The 16,230-nt window shown below is 47.2% G+C and overlaps 1 protein-coding gene across 2 annotated transcripts in view; it reads left to right on the top strand.

The window, feature by feature from the left end:
• Positions 1-15,502, top strand: part of bcl9 (BCL9 transcription coactivator) — a 57,384-nt gene extending 41,882 nt beyond the window's left edge. For both annotated transcript variants that reach the window (XM_080753601.1, XM_080753600.1), the window contains exons 4-10: positions 2,476-2,792; positions 4,920-5,027; positions 5,718-5,904; positions 7,760-7,856; positions 7,958-10,124; positions 11,962-12,234; positions 13,471-15,502. In XM_080753601.1, coding sequence (XP_080609727.1) covers positions 2,476-2,792; positions 4,920-5,027; positions 5,718-5,904; positions 7,760-7,856; positions 7,958-10,124; positions 11,962-12,234; positions 13,471-14,519 — 4,198 coding nt within the window. In that variant the 3' untranslated portion in view covers positions 14,520-15,502. The remainder of the gene's footprint in view (positions 1-2,475; positions 2,793-4,919; positions 5,028-5,717; positions 5,905-7,759; positions 7,857-7,957; positions 10,125-11,961; positions 12,235-13,470) is intronic.
• The last annotated feature ends 728 nt before the right edge of the window (positions 15,503-16,230 follow it).

Here is a 16,230-nt window from a genome sequence, read left to right as displayed (position 1 = left end):
TCAAATAATTGCGATTAGACGATTATGTAATAATTGTGACAGCCCTATGTGTGTGTGTGTGTGTGTGTGTGTGTGTGTGTGTGTGTGTGTGTGTGTGTGTGTGTGTGTGTGTGTGTGTGTGCGTGTGCGTGTGCGCGCGCGCGCGTGCGCGCGCGTGCGTGCGCGCGCGTGCGTGCGTGCGTGTGCACGCGCGTGCACTTGTGGAGGGGGGGACTTGGGTGTTGCTCCTTTCATGCCATTTCACAAATTGCGGATTGGGAGTTGGCCTCATCTCGGTGCAGACACTGGAGATTCATATTAATGCCAGATGTAAACGTAGAGATCATTTCAATCTAGACACAGTCTGGACACGAGACACATGTTAATGCCAGGTATAAATGCTTAAAGAACATGGAGATATAGTCTGGATACAAGACATTTTAATGCCAGCTGTAAGGGCGGGCCTAGATAGCCTGCTTCCAGACCATAGACCCCGCCCACTCTCAGAGTGGACTCTTTCTCTGGTCTGGAGCTGAGTACATGAATTGGGATTTATTTTCGGCCCGTCCAATGAGCGCGGGGGGTGGGGGTGGGTCTAACGAATATCCAATCCGCGCAGCAGTTGAAACGATTCAAACGAAGTTCACACACACACAGGCAGGCTGAGGAAGGCGCACACACACACACGCTGATTTCACCAAGCTGTTAATGTTGATTACATGTTTCTGGTCGCAGTTCTGTGTGGAAGAGGCAGTCACTGGCACAGACAGAGACACACACACAATCACACACACACTCCGCGACCGTGCGTCGCGTCCACCGTGCGTCTCGATCACGTGCGTCACGATCGTGTGCGTGCACGCTCGCAAAAAAGTCCCTCCCCCGTAAATCGCTCAGAATAGGCACAGTTTCAGACTACTGCGTGAGCCGAGTCTGAGATCAGGCTAGGGCCTAGATGCAGTCTGTAGTGCTTTTCTACCGTGGCATTTTGATTCCAAACCACGTTTTAAATGAAGTCTACAATTAGTATAACGGTGTATAATAATAAATAAGACTATAAAACAAGGGTAGGCAACCCTAGACACATTGCCAACATTGGCACGGGTGAGGGTGATCACTGGCACACTGGCATAAGTGTGTGAGAGAGGACTTTTCTTTTAAAATACAATATTTACATTTTTAAATCAAGTCCCTCCCCTCACATGTTCATGCAAATTACATCCTGTACAAAATTCTACATGCATTCATACTCTGAACTCTGACTGGGGAGGGAGTCTGGGAGATAGGTGGGTTATTGCTCGGAGTCTAATGATCATTACGATGGCCTGATGTCAAGGAAAAATATTACAAAAGAAGAAGGACAAATAAAGGTTTTGATCTATATGGACAGTCCATATCCGCTTGAAATATTTTATTTTGATGTGGCGTCACATTTAAACTTGACGTTGATATGGCACTATCAAGAAAATAAAAACATGGTGCTTTATGTCGAAAAGGTTGCCAACCCCTGCTATAAATGTATGGTCTCTTTAAGACCGTGAACGCATCTGTGTCACGTAACCACTTTAACCATTATCTTTTTTAATACTTTGGTTATTAAAAAACAGCAGCTCACAGAGTGTCGCGCTATGAGCTTGTAGATCTGCGGTCGAATACATGTAATTCTAGGGGTACTTGGCATTAAAAACTTTGAGCACTGGATAAAGAAACATAGGTTTTTCAGAAAACCATTAGGATTTAGAAGCCATTTAAAAATGAGTTATTACAGTAGTCCCAGGCTGCCACAGCCCGAGTTTCCCGAGTTGGAAGCCATTTTGAGAAAAAAAAAAAAAAAAAAAAAATGAGTTAATAAGGCATTCATTATTTTGTCATTCTATAGTGCAGGGGTTCCCAAACTTTTTTGTCTCAGGGCACCCCATGAATATCTTTTTTTTAATCCGAGGCACCCCTACATTATAATTTTCACTCCCAGCACCTTATATTTATAGCATATCGTCGTTGTCAGGTGGAAACCTTTCGTTTTGTATTTATCATCTATAAAATTATCTAAACTAGTGAAAACAGCAGATCTACAAACACACAACGCCTCGCATCGTTGTGTGCTTGTAGATCGGCTGTTTTCACTAGTTTTGTGCGACCGTCTTGTATGATGATGAAGGGCTTTGCTCTACCAAAAGACGTACACATTTGAAACTTGGAGATACAAGGTTTCTGCCCGACAGTGACGACATTTTAGTGATTATGTTGCGAGGAAAACGTTGAGATAGCCATTTTGGTTAGAACTGACTGAAAATAACTTTGTACTTCAAGTTTAAAATGATACTAAATATTTTTCCAAGTGTCCAAATAAATTCCAAATATTATCAAATGATCTCGGGGCACCCCTGGACTGCCGTCGCGGCACCCCAGGGTGCCCCGTCACCGTCACCCACTTTGAAAACCCCTGCTATCGTGTATAACCATGCTTGTCTTCTTCTCTTTGCTCCTGCCCTGCAGCCCTAAGCCCAAGACAGAGGTCATGGTCCGCTCTCCTCCAGTCATGTCTCCTTCCACCGCTGCCCAGATGGACTCCAAATTGCCCAATCAGGGGAAGCCAGGCAGTGCCGGCAGCCAATCGCAGCCCTCGCCCTGTGACCCCAAGACTCTGGGGGGCGCCAAAGGAGCTCAGGGCGTGTCGGGTGGCATGGGGCTGAAGAATGGCCAGGGTCTGACCTCTGGCCCGGGCTCCAAGGTCAAAGTCAAGAGGGAAAGGAGCACTTCTGTAGAATCGTATGAACAGCCGGAGACCGGCACACCCACGAGTGAAGAGAAAGGTAAGTGGTGTCCTGGCTGGCACCAGTCTTAACCCATTTAGGCCTAGAGTTATTGAATGCTTTAACTATTGAAAAATAGCAGATATACAAGATCACTGCGAGCTTGTAGAGCTGCTATTTTTGAAAAAGTCGTGAAAATGTGTGCAAACCTTTGAATATTATGTATTTTCAAAGCGAACGTTTGTAACTCAAATTTTGCTTCTGGGTGGTCCCTGGAACTAAATATTTTGAGATGGGTGTCCGTGGCCAAATAACTATCAGTTTAGGAGTCCTTCACATGAAAAGGTTTGAGAACCACTGACACAGTAGTCTCTCAAGAACAGACTAACTGAGCTCCAGTTAACAATTTTGCTGCCATTTTAAACATAGCTGTAGTAAGCAGCTGCCAAATTGTCCTTACCTTTTAACGTGGGCACGCGCACGCATCGTGCACCATCTGTGCGCGACTCATCTAGTAGACGTGTAGACTCGGTGACAGCTTTCGAATAAAAAAACCCCCATTGAAATAGACATATCCGTTGCCACGCTGTATCCCTGCTTATCCGCCAGTGTTTACATGAAAAAACATTGAAAAAAGCCAGCTGTGCGCTATGGTAACACGTGGACACGTTCGCGCACAAATGTGCGGGGATCATAATCCAGGCGTGTAGAGACTGGATCAAAATTTCCAAACGCAAAAATCGGATTGAAAAACGAGCTTTCCATCGCCGAGTAGCTTTCCTCTTATGTTACAATGTAAACCAATGGAGGCGGGACTATGGCCCAGGCTCAGACCGGATACGGAAAGCTAGATCCGGTCCAATACGACCGAAATACGACCGGATACAGTTAGGGGGCGGGCCTAAAGTCTCCAATACTTTTAATCGTTAATTAAATTTCCGGGAACGACGGGCATCACAGAGAGGTACAGCGGGAAATCCCCGGTTCCGACGGGGATCGCAGAGTATGAGTTAAGTGAAAAGGACCTTTTCTTTGACGATGGCCGGCCAGGTTGCTGACATAGAAACATAGGTTTTTCAAAAAACCTTAGAAGGATTCAAAAGACACTTATAGAATCGGGTCAAAATTCAAATTTTCACAATTTTTCTAAAATAGCAGATCTACAAGCTCGCAGCGCGGCACTTGGTGCCGCGCTGTGAGCTTGTATATCTGCTATTTTTCAATAGTTAAAGCATAAAATAATGATACACAATAATGTGGCTACACATTATAAATCCTTCAACCAAAACAACTATTTCTTTTTTCAGTTCACTGACGAAAACTAAATAAAAACGTACCTATGATGACTAAAACTAAGACTAAATATATTGACAATTTTGTCAACAAACTAAAATGTTAAGGGAGAAGAGATCCAGTAGAACTAAAAGGCAAGTCATTTTATGTTTGGTTGTGCTCTGGTGTTGCGCTCTAAAATAGAAGATCTACAGCTTGTTGTGAGCTTGTAGATCTGCAAAATCTGTGTAAAATCAGGCATGATGACACCCATCAAGGCCTGCCAAAATACATTCTTGTCAACAAAATAAACTGTATTTAGTCTACTAAAATGACTAAAACTAAATGAAACTTTACTTTAAAGACTATGACTAAAACTAAATCAAGATTTGCTGTAAAAATTAACACTGGCTGACACACATTATTACCACCTATGCTTACTGCGTTTTGGCTTTGAAGGACCAGCAAGTATGTCCAATCTCCTCTCAGTAAAACTAAAACTATGCAATGTGTGGCCCTCGCACATGGGGAACCAAATAATTCTGCTTTGGAGAACTTGCAAACTAAGCAACTTGAAAGTTGTTAAATATTTATTTAGACAGAATTTGGGCACACGGGAAGCTGTGCAGGATGCATTTCGGTGCCAAAGTTAGAAAAAAGATTACCCGTTTAAGTGATTGACGTGTCAGAATGAATACAATTCTCAAACTTTGGGGGCGTTGGCAGGCATGTTATTTTTTGCGCTAGGTTTGTCCGATCGCGAGTCAATATTAGTTGAAAAATGCAGAATGAGAATTCCGAATTCAGTCCCAGAAGACAAAACTTCATATTTTTGGAAACACTAGCACAATTGAAACTAATCAATGTTTTTGTGTGTGTGTGTGTGTGTGTGTGTGTGTGCGCGTGTGCGCACAGACAATAGCAGGGTGAAGAGGATGTGTGTGGCGGAGAGGAGGCAGCCCTACAGTGGTGCTGACTGGTGCTCTGGAGGAGAGAGTGATGAGGATGACAAAGGATTCTTCAGTAAGTTCAGGAAGTGTAACACTGTGTGTGTGTTAGGGTTGGGATCCCTTAGGATTTTAACGATTCTGTCTCCTTAACGATTCCCTCTTTACGGTCCTATTCCTTAACGGTCCCCTTTAACGATTCCTACAGGGGGTTCCAAATGGACCCTTACGGGTCTGACAGTGTGATAAAACTGGTTCCGGAAACTGTTCCAAATGTGATAGAACCCGATTCCTCAATGTTGGATCCGGTTTGTGCCGTTCCTCCGATTCCGGATCCCAACCCTAGTGTGCGCGTGTGTGTGTGTGTGCGCGCATGTGTGTGGTTGTGTAGACGCATGCATATTTTTGCCAACGAACCTAAGCACAACAGTGGGGGCGTGGGGGGCTGCAAGGGAAAGGAGCGCTTATTTTCGTCTCAGGCGACCACGAGCCACGTGAGACACCGCCGAGCGAGGGAGTGAGTCGCTGTGTCGAGCGTTGCGGCGGTCGCATGAGCCGACTCAGCGCTGTTATCGAGTTACGTGCCGTTATGGACAGAATAGTAAATCGGCGTCCCCTCGACTTACCTCCGCGAGGTCCAAGTGAACACAGCGAAGCGCTCCCTACCTCCTTGCCCACCACTGGCCCCCACTGTTGTGCTTAGGTTCGTTGGGAAACGCCAGGTCGCCCTCCTAACACCATTGGCTTCCTTTCCATCTCATTGTAGACTGCACCTCCAGCGACGTGAAGCCCCAGGACTCCATCTCTCATCCTACCTCCAACTCTGGCCTCAGTCGCTCTTCCACACCCTCCCACAATGCACTGGGAGGCCAGGGCTCGGCGACGGAGCCTTCTGGCGGCCAGAAAGCCAACTCAAAACTTGTTTATGTCTTCACAACAGAGATGGCCAACAAGTAAGGATGCTCAGCCGCGCCAAATCTGTGCCTTACGGAGTTTGGGTGGGAATATCACTTGTTCATTAGCCTGTAATCAGTACTTTTAGTTTTCACTGTACTGTTAGCACACTGTTGTGCGCGAGAAGCGCCTTCGCTAGCCTGAATTTGAGGGTTCCATCACTGTGACATGGTCTTACTCCTCCTCCATGATCATGGAATATGGTTGACACTTGAGCTTAATTTTAGGACTGGGCGATATATGACTTTAAATCAATATCCCGATTGTTTACAAACTTTAGCCTCGATTTAAATCTATTTATTTCAATATTTTTATTGCAGATAATCATTCACACAGTCTTATTTTTAACGTTTTATTTTTTATTTTTAACACCGTAACTTTTATAGCGGCATAAAGTAAAACCAAACTGACAAACAAAAAGGAAAATAAACAATTTGCCTCGATTACTTAAGTGAAAATTGCCGATTTACAAGCTCACTACAAGCTAGATCGGCAATTTTCGCTATTCTCTCTCTATATATAATTATACAGTATATGTGTGTATATCAAGTTTGTTATTGTTCTTCTAAATATTGGTTTTGATATATTTTCGCCGGTGACATGCCCAGCCCTACTTAATTTAAACTCTGATGGTGTCACCTGCCAATAAGAACCAGTTTTCAAGCTAGCAACACGTCGCATCTTGTACTACAGGGTATAAATGAGGCTTTATGGCTTATTGTGGTGTGTGCGTTCTCTCTGGAGGAAAGCTCACGTTGTATGAGTTTTATTCAGGATAATTAACCCATTTAGGCCTAGAATTATTGAATGCAAGCTCACAGCGCGGCATTGTGCTGTGAGCTTGTAGATCTGCTATTTTTGAAAAAGTCGTGAAATGTGTGCAAATCTTTGAATATATGTATTTTCAAAGCGAACATTTGTAACTCAAATTTTGCTTCTGGGTGGTCCCTGGAACTAAATATTTTGAGATGGGGGTCCGTGGCCAAATAAATATCATTTTGGGGGTCCTTCACATGAAAAGGTTTGAGAACCACTGACATAGTAGTCTCTCAAGAACAGACTAACTGAGCTCCAGTTAAGTGAAAAGGACCTTTTCTTTGACGATGGCTGGCCAGATTGCTGACATAGAAACATGGGTTTTTCAAAAAATGTTAGAAGGATTCAAAAGACACTTATAGAATCGGGTCAAAATTATAATTTTCACAATTTCACAAAAATAGCAGATCTACAAGCTTGTGAGCTTGTATATCCGCTATTTTTCAATAGTTAAAGCATAAAATAATGATACACACACACACACACAATTGGCCTCGAAGTACCTCTGTATCCCTGTCGTCAATGGCAGTTGTTGTGTTCAATACTGGTTTGTTGCTGTTGATTTTGTATGTGTGTGCGTGCGCTTCTCTCCACCTACCCAAATCTCCCCAGTTATAGCCTAAATCCATTGTGTGTTTGTGTGCAAAAGCATGTGTATTTTTAACTGTGCGAGAATACAGTTGGCTCATATTAACACTCTTCTCTGTTGGGAATAAGAGATCAAAGGTGTGTGTGTGTGTGTGTGTGTGTGTGTGTGTGTGTGTGTGTGTGTGTGTGTGTGTGTGTGTGTGTGTGTGTGTGTGTGTGTGTGTGTGTGTGTGTGTGTGTGTGTGTGTGTGTGTGTGTGTGTGTGTGTGTGTGTGTGTGTGTGTGTGTGTGTGTGTGTGTGTGTGTGTGTGCGCGCACATGTGTGAAATTGTTTATTTAGTCTGTTGACCTTGGAATTTCCTCCATCTAGTGATACTTCTGGCTCACTGTGACACACACACACACAGACACTGTCCTGCTGGTGACTGATATTTGACATTGTGTCCTCAGGGCAGCTGATGCGGTTCTAACGGGCCACACAGAAAACATCATCACCTTCCACATGAAGAACATCTCCAACAGCAAGGACAAGGCTCCCCTCGTCCTGGTAAACCCATACATCTTACCCCTTCTGACCTGCTGTGCACAGTCTTTTGCATAAGAATATGAGATCTTGTTACTTACATATCCTCTTATCCCCTCTTAAAGAATAACGCAGCGACGGCCCTCCGAAATGACTCCAAGCCCTCCCAGCAGACCCCGTCCCACCCTCAAGATCAGAACCACCAGCCGGGGTCCAAGCCGTCCTTACCTGGCATGACTGAGCCCGCCCCGCCCCAGCCTTCCAACCAAGGGGCTCAGTCCGGCGTCCTCCCGCAGGAAGGGTCCTCCTCGGCGGGCATGGACACAAAAAACCTCCCTGGCGGCAGTCCCGGTAACGCGGCGGCCCCGGGGGATCAGGCGCCCGTCGGCCCGCCCGAGGCGGGCCTCAACCCTCCGCAGGCGGGCGAGGCGGGGCAGGGCGGGGGCCCTGGCGGGGCAGGACTGACGCCCCAGCAGCAGCAGCAGCAGCAGCTGGCCCAGGAGCTGCTGAACATGGAGGCCAACACGGAGGGCCTCTCCCAGGAACAGCTGGAGCATCGCCAGCGCTCCCTCCAGACTCTACGAGACATCCAGCGCATGCTCTTCCCCGACGACCGCGACGCCCCGGTGCCGGGGCCGCCGCAGTCGCACGGAGGACCCCACGACGGAGGCCCTGAAGGTGGACCCCGCAGGCCTGAGCAGGGGCCCCTCCAGGCAATGATGGCCCAGTCTCAGAGTCTCGGGCCACCGGGCGGTCCCGGAGGTCCACGGCCTCAAGGGCCACCCTTCGGCCCTCCGCACGGCCCTAGAGACATGCCCCCCTTCCCACAGGATGAAATGGGACCACATATGGGAGGTCCCGGGGGCTGTGGAGATGGGGACCAGATGACCCCCGAACAAGTGGCGTGGCTGAAACTGCAGCAGGAGTTTTACGAAGAGAAGAAGAGGAAACAGGAAATGCAACACCGTCCACTTCCTCCTGACATGATGATGCACCCCCATGGTCCTCGGGGCATGATGCGAGGCCCCCCTCCTCCTTATCAGATGGGCCCAGGAGAGATGTGGGGCGGACCAGGAGGCCCGCCTGAGCACTACCAGGAGCGCATGGCCATGGGCCCTGGACCCAGAGGCATGCCCCCGCACATGCAGAGGATGCCTGGCTTCTCTGGCATGATGAACCCTGAAATGGAGGGACCCCCAAGGCCCGGAATGGGATGGCCTGACGACATGCCCCAGAGGATGGGAGACGGTCGAGGCTTTCCTGGGGGACCGGGTGGCATGTTTGCAGGTCCAGGGGGTCGAGGCGAACGCTTCCCAAACCCTCAGTCTGTCCAGGAGGCCATGTTCCACCAGGGAATGGGCGGCGAGAAGGGCCTCCCTCCTGGAATGATGATGGATATGCAAAGGATGATGGGCCACCAACGAGGTGGCATGGAACCTGGAAACGGCATGGGCATGTTTCCAAGGATGCCCGGCGATGGCCCTATGAGCCCTTCCTCCAGGCTGCAGGGCATGGGGGGCAGAGAAATGGGCCCCGAGTTTGGCATGGGGCCGGGCCCCCACATGCACCCTTCCAAGCTACGAGACGGCCCCATGAATATGAGTCCAGATGAAATCATGAGAATGAGAGCAGGAGGGGGGCCTCCGATGGAGAGCATGGGGCCCCAGGGCAGGCCTATGCAGGGGCCTCCCTTCCCTGAGCAGGGCCAGCCGGGAGACTTTCCTATGGGTCCTGGGCGGCCCTTCCCTGGGGGCCCTGGAGGAATGAGGGGTCCACATGGGGATCCAGCGTTTGGCCCCGAACACCGATCTACGCCCACGGGAGGCAATGGCCGTCTTAACCACCTCCCCCCTGCTTCTGGCCCCTCACAGGGACAGAGAGGCCGCAAACCAGCAGATCTGAATGTCCAGGCGGGCGGAGGCAACTCTCCCAGCGTCAACCCCCTCAAATCACCACCTCTGAGGCAGGTGCAGTCTCCCATGATGGGCTCGCCCTCTGGAAACCTAAAGTCCCCCCAGACCCCTTCCCAGCTCGCTGGCATGCTCACTGGACCCGCCGGCCCCAACGCCCAACCGGCTCCTCCTACTTCAGCGCCGATGAAGTCCCCCCACTCGATGATGGGCTCGGCGGGCGCCTCCCCAGTTCACATGAGGTCTCCTTCTCTTCCTAACCCTTCTCCAGGATGGGCCTCCTCTCCAAAACCACCCATGCAGAGTCCCGGCGTTCAACCTCAGGGTGGTAAGCCACCGCTCGGCATCACCTCGCCAAATATGATGGGCAACATGGAGCAAGGTACGCTTTTGTGTTGCCGTGCAGTGATCCTATTATTTCCTACTCCTTTCCTCTTTATCTTCTTTCTCTCTTGAATTTATTTTCTTTTGTTTTGGAGCATTTTAGAAAATCGGTTGTTTTGGAGCATTTTAGAAAATTGGTTTAGTTTATAGCAGGGGTCTTCAACGTTTTCAGGCCAAGCACCCCTTAGTTGAGAAAGAGATGAAGCAGGGACCCCCACAACCTTTTCATAGATTCCATATAGTTTCATCTTTTGATAGCACAATCATCAGTGTATTTTGGATTCATGTCAATTTGTGTTTTCTGATATTTAACCACTTGAACCGTCAATAACTTGACCTTTTACTCTGTACTTAGTCTGCTCTTTTTCCCTTCTACACGAAAGCTCTTTGCCAAAAATTGCCGATCTACAAGCTCACAACGCCTCGCAGCGCGAGGCGTTGTGAGATTGTAGATCTGCTATTTTTGGCCCAGAATATGGACACTTGAACCCTAGTGGTTAATATGAAAAAGGAGAAAAAAAAGTTTCTATCAGTCAAAGATTTGGAGGACCACCTGTAGTAACTCTGGGGACCCCCGGACCCCCTGTTGAAGACCCCTGGTTGTATGATATACCATTGTTGTTTCAGTGTGTAGACCCAGGATATGGTTACTCTATGTTTCACATTTCTCAATGGTTAGTTATGGCACAATCAATTATCCCAGCCTATCTCATGATGACTTACCCTGTGAAATTATAGAGAAGTCCTTCATTAATCACATGTAGCACTCATTCAGGGGAACATGTCTGTGAGAAAATACATTATGGACCAGTGGCACCCCCTTGTGGTAATGCAGTTTAATTAAAAAGCAAGTGTGCTGTAGTTTTCTGAGGTAATTGATTCCATTCCCTACCATGCATGCGTCTGAAAATACACTGGCTGAAATATCCACATTCCATTGTGGCAGTACTAGGAAAAAGGCAAAAGAATTTCATTTAAAAGAGAAATCGTTAGCCTCATCGCATAAAGTCATATTTTGAAGGTTTTCAGGAAAGAAGTAAACCACTCATTTAGCCTAAGTCATGTTTATTTGCCTTTATTATATCGGTCATATTTATTCTTTATCATACCTGCCTAACTCTACTCTCCTAACACTGCTGATTCACATACATTTTTTTTTTACATAAATAAAAAAATGTTGTAATAAATAACAAGTAAAAAAGTTGAAGCACTTTCTGCCCAAGTCATTTTGATATGTAACAAGCAATCTGATAGGCACAATGAAGCAACAGTCTTAACACTTCCGATGCCACTCACGTCTAGGAACGTGATAAGAATCCCGCAGTGCGACGCCGCGGCCCTGTTATCTCGTCCAGGGACCTGGTTACCATGGTTACCAGGTAAACATGCGCTGCTGCGGCCGCTGGTGAGCGAAAAAAACGCCATATCCCATGATGCAACTCGGCCGCAGACATCAGGAAGCGTCTAATCTCCATAGGCTACTATTCATTGCTGATGCTTTTTTTCACTGCGATGGTTGGCCGCGGTTAGAACTTTTAATTTCCGTGTGAAAATAAATATGCTGACCGCCATTAAAACACCGTCAATTTCCACAACACGGACACGATTGTGGCTTCTGGTGCTCTTCAAAATAAAGCGCAAGTGAATGGCGGCGCTCTACAGCCAAATAATTACAACAATAATGGCATCGCAAGTGTTAAGAGAGTAGAGTTTGGGCAGAAATGACGAAAAATGTCTTGGGGCCATTATGCTACGAGGCCAACGAAGTGTCGACTGAGGTGTGAGCCTGTGTTGGATGTCATCGCTCATGTCCCGTCTGTCCCGCCCTCTTCCAGGTGGCAACGGCCCTCCCTCCGCCCCTCCCTCGTCGGGGGCTCCGTCTGGCTCCATGTCCCACCCGGGCAATGTCCCGTCCGGCAGCCCGTACACCATCCCCCCCGAGCCCACGCTATCCCAGAACCCCCTCTCCATCATGATGTCGCGCATGTCCAAGTTTGCCATGCCCAGCTCCACCCCGCTGTACCACGACGCCATAAAGACCGTGGCCAGCTCCGACGACGACTCGCCCCCGGCACGCTCCCCCAACCTGCCCTCCATGAACAACAATGGTGAGTAGGGCTGTGTGTGGTGTGTTACTGGTTCCCACAGTTGTGGGTCACAGACACATTTTTTTGGGTCCCTTAATTTAGAACGGGTACACATTATTGTGTATCATTATTTTATGCTTTAACTATTGAAAAATAGCAGATATACAAGCTCACAGCGCGGCACCGAGTGCCGCGCTGCGAGCTTGTAGATCTGCTATTTTGGAAAAATCGGGAAAATTAGAATTTTGACCCGGTTTGAAAAACCTGTGTTTCTATGTCAACAATCTGGCCAGCCATGAGCCATCGTCAAAGAAAAGGTCCTTTTCACTTAACTGGAGCTCAGTTAGTCTGTTCTTGAGAGACTACTATGTCAGTGGTTCTCAAACCTTTTCATGTGAAGGACCCCCAAAATGATATTTATTTGGCCACGGACCCCCATCTCAACATATTTAGTTCCAGGGACCACCCAGAAGCAAAATTTGAGTTACAAACGTTTGCTTTGAAAATACATATATTCAAAGATTTGCACACATTTTCATGACTTTTTCAAAAATAGCAGATCTACAAGCTATGAGCTTGTATATCTGCTATTTTTCAATAGTTAAAGCATTCAATAATTCTAGGCCTTAATTTTTTGTTTTGACCTTTTTGATCTTTTCTTAGCCATGTCCATGTGTGCATCATTCAGGTAAACAAAGCCCAACTTTCTTTGCCGTGTTAATCTCGTTGACTCAGCACGCTGACTACCTTTCTTCACTGACGAAGACTAAATAAAAACTAAGCTATGACGACTAAAACTAAATATATTGACAATTTTGTCAACAAATACAAATTTGACCTAAATGTTGGGGAGGGACTAGTGGAGAAGAGATCCAGTAGAGCTAAAAGACAAGTCATTGTATGCTTGGTTGTATGAAAATAGCAGATCTACAAGCTCACAATGTGTCGCACTGCAATGCATTGAGCTTGTAGATCGGTTATTTTCAGCATGCAATTCAAGTGTAAAATCAGGCATTACGCCAAAATAAAATTTTATCGACAAAATAAATTGTACTGCAGTCGACTAAAATCGTATATTTAGCGGACTACAACTAGTCTAAAACTAAACCATTTCAGATGATTAAATATGACTAAAACTGAATGAAATTTTATTCAAAAGACTATGACAAAAACTAAATCAAAATTTGCTGTCAAAATCATCACTGCTTTGAAGTAAATATCAATCACCTTTTTCGTCTTTGTATTCCCACGCTGCAGGTATGGGAATGAACCACCACCCAGGCAATCCACGTATGATGGGACCGGGCAACTCTGGTCCCATGCCCGCCCTCAGCCCACTGGGCATGACTCCCATGGGTTCACAGCCCCTCTCCCACGGCATGCCCCCTCAGATGCCGTCCCCTAATGCCCCAAACATGGGTCCCGGCATGATGCCGCACGGCATGATGATACCCCCGAACGCCCAAGACCCCGGGATGGCGAACCCTCAGATGATGTCCCAGGGACGCATGGGCTACCCTCACCGAGGCCAGGGCTATCCCCTCACGCAGTCCCCGTCCCAACAAGGCCCCTTCTCTCCTCACAACGGCCCTGGTCCCCAGGGCTTCCCTGGACATCCCATGGGCTTCCAGGGAGAAGGAGGGCCCATGGGGGGCCGGATGGGGAACATGCCCCACGGCGGAGGGGGTGACGGGGGCATGTGCAAGCCCAACACCCCCGGCGGGCCGGAGTTCAACAACATGCAGGGCGGTTTCAGCGACGCAGACCTACACGAGGTGATGCGGCCCGGAGCGTCCGGCATTCCCGAGTTTGACCTTTCCAGAATAATGCCGTCGGAGAAGCCCAGCCAGACTCTGTCCTACTTCCCCCGAGGGGGAGGGGACAACCCTGGGGGGAAACCGCCGCACCCCTCCGGTTTCCCCATGCAGGGCATGATGGGCGACGGGCCCCCCAGGATGGGCATGCCCATGCAGGGGATGGGGGGAATGCCGGGAGGTCCCGGCGGGGGGATGGGCCCCCAAGACATGCCCATGGGGAACCCCGGGCACAATCCCATGCGGCCACCGGGATTCATGGGCCAAGGCATGATGGGACCCCAGCACCGGATGATGTCACCCGGGGGGCCGGGAGGGATGATGCAGGGGAGACAGATGGCCCACCCCGGCCCCGGAGGTTCGCCTAACATGATGATGTCGCTGCAGGGCATGGGCGGCCCCCCACAGCAGACGATGATGATGGGGGGTCAAATGAGGCCACGCGGCATGGACATGGACATGGGGTTCAGCCCGGGCCCTGGGATGTTCTAATCCAACACGGACCTTTGTATCTAGAATGTTCTCATGACGATGCACACGGATTGGGCGGCCGCGGATCACGCGGCGTGTGTGGACATTGTGCGACAATTTAAAATGAAATGAAAGGAAGTACAAACATACGAGACAGGATGTACCCCCACCCCCCCCCGGAAATGAAACGTGCAAAGCAAAAAAAACGGTGACCCAGTAATGTCCTGTGGGATCTATTCCAATGGAGACACGGGACAGGGCCCAGAGTGGAGTACTTTTGCCACAAGAACATTTCATTTTGACTCAAAACTTCAGAATGTATGGGATTGTTGTACATCGGTTTCGCAAAACTGTTCCTTGTGTTTTTTTTTGTTGTTTTTTTTTGATTATCTGACTATAAAGATGACTTCAACATCAAAGAGGAATCAACCCAACTAAAAGTCAGCGTGGAGATGCTACAGTATATGTCTACTTTTTTCAAAAAACTAAAACTAAAAAAAATCAAATCTGTCATGAAAGGAACAAGAGAAAGGAATAAAAAGACAATTTGTGCTTTGTGAAGACTTTAGTGGAACTCCCATCTTGTCTCTCGCTCCATTGTTTTGACTGTTTCTGTACAGTATATACGTGTGAGTGAGTGTGTGTGCGTGTGTAACAAAAAGACCGTGTGTGTGGAATGTATGTATGTATGTATGTATAGGCATTCTATCAGTGACCTCTCAAGCTCCTCTTAACCCAACTTTCATTGGGGGACCGGAGGAATGCCCCCTAAAAATACTGTACTGTTTACCATTGGTGGGCTATTCGAATTTTAGTCTATTTTAATTTCCTTTGTAACTCCAGTGTATAACAAACCAAACTATGACCTCATTAAGATAATAGTATTATTAAAAAAAGCACAAACATGGACCGTCTGCCGAAAGCGTCTTCTTCTTTCTCCATTTTACCATTGAGAACAACACTTAAAAAAAGCACGAGTCTCCTGAAAGCTCTGCAGCACAAAGATGATCATTTTTGAGTCCATTTTAGATCAATCCTTCGGTAGGGCTGTCACGATTATGACATTTTACATAAACGATTAGTTTTCTCTCAAATAATTGCGATTAACGATTTAATTGTGTTTCTGTCGTTGACAATTACATCTCTGTTTGGCTTGTAGGCTTTGAAGTTGCACATGGCAGATATGACACATAACCTAAATATACAAAGAAATGACTGACATATTTGACAACTTTATACTTAAAAAAGAACATTGATTGATGGAAATAGCCGATCTACAAGCTCACAACGTGTCGCGATGTGAGCTTGTAGATCTGCTATTTCCACTATTTTTGACTTTCTTAAAAATATATGAACATTTTTCAACATGGAAACGATTATGACGATTATGAAAAATAATCACGATTATGTCAAATACTCAACGATTAGACGATTATGTAATAAGTGTGACAGCCCTATCCTTCGGTGTTAATTAGCAAGAAAAAGAAAATTCAATCTGATTTTAAACGATGGCGGAGGATTTTACTGTGTCGGGTGCAACGTTGTATGAGTGCTCCGAAGCTGTCAGGACTCAACTTGTTGCCAGCGTGAATACTATACCGCTATACCCAGATATGTGCTACGTGTGTCGTTCTGCTTCTTGTTCCCGTTGTGTTCCCTGACTTTTTTTTTTTTTTTTTGTGTTTCTCTTGTTGACTCTGGGTAATAATCATTCCCACAGCAATAATCCCCC

The sequence above is a fragment of the Nannobrachium achirus genome (assembly GCF_963921795.1).
Source record: "Nannobrachium achirus genome assembly, chromosome: 22".
Lineage (NCBI taxonomy): Eukaryota > Metazoa > Chordata > Actinopteri > Myctophiformes > Myctophidae > Nannobrachium > Nannobrachium achirus.
Note: the sequence above shows the minus strand (reverse complement) of the source record. Positions and strands in the feature narration are given on the sequence as shown.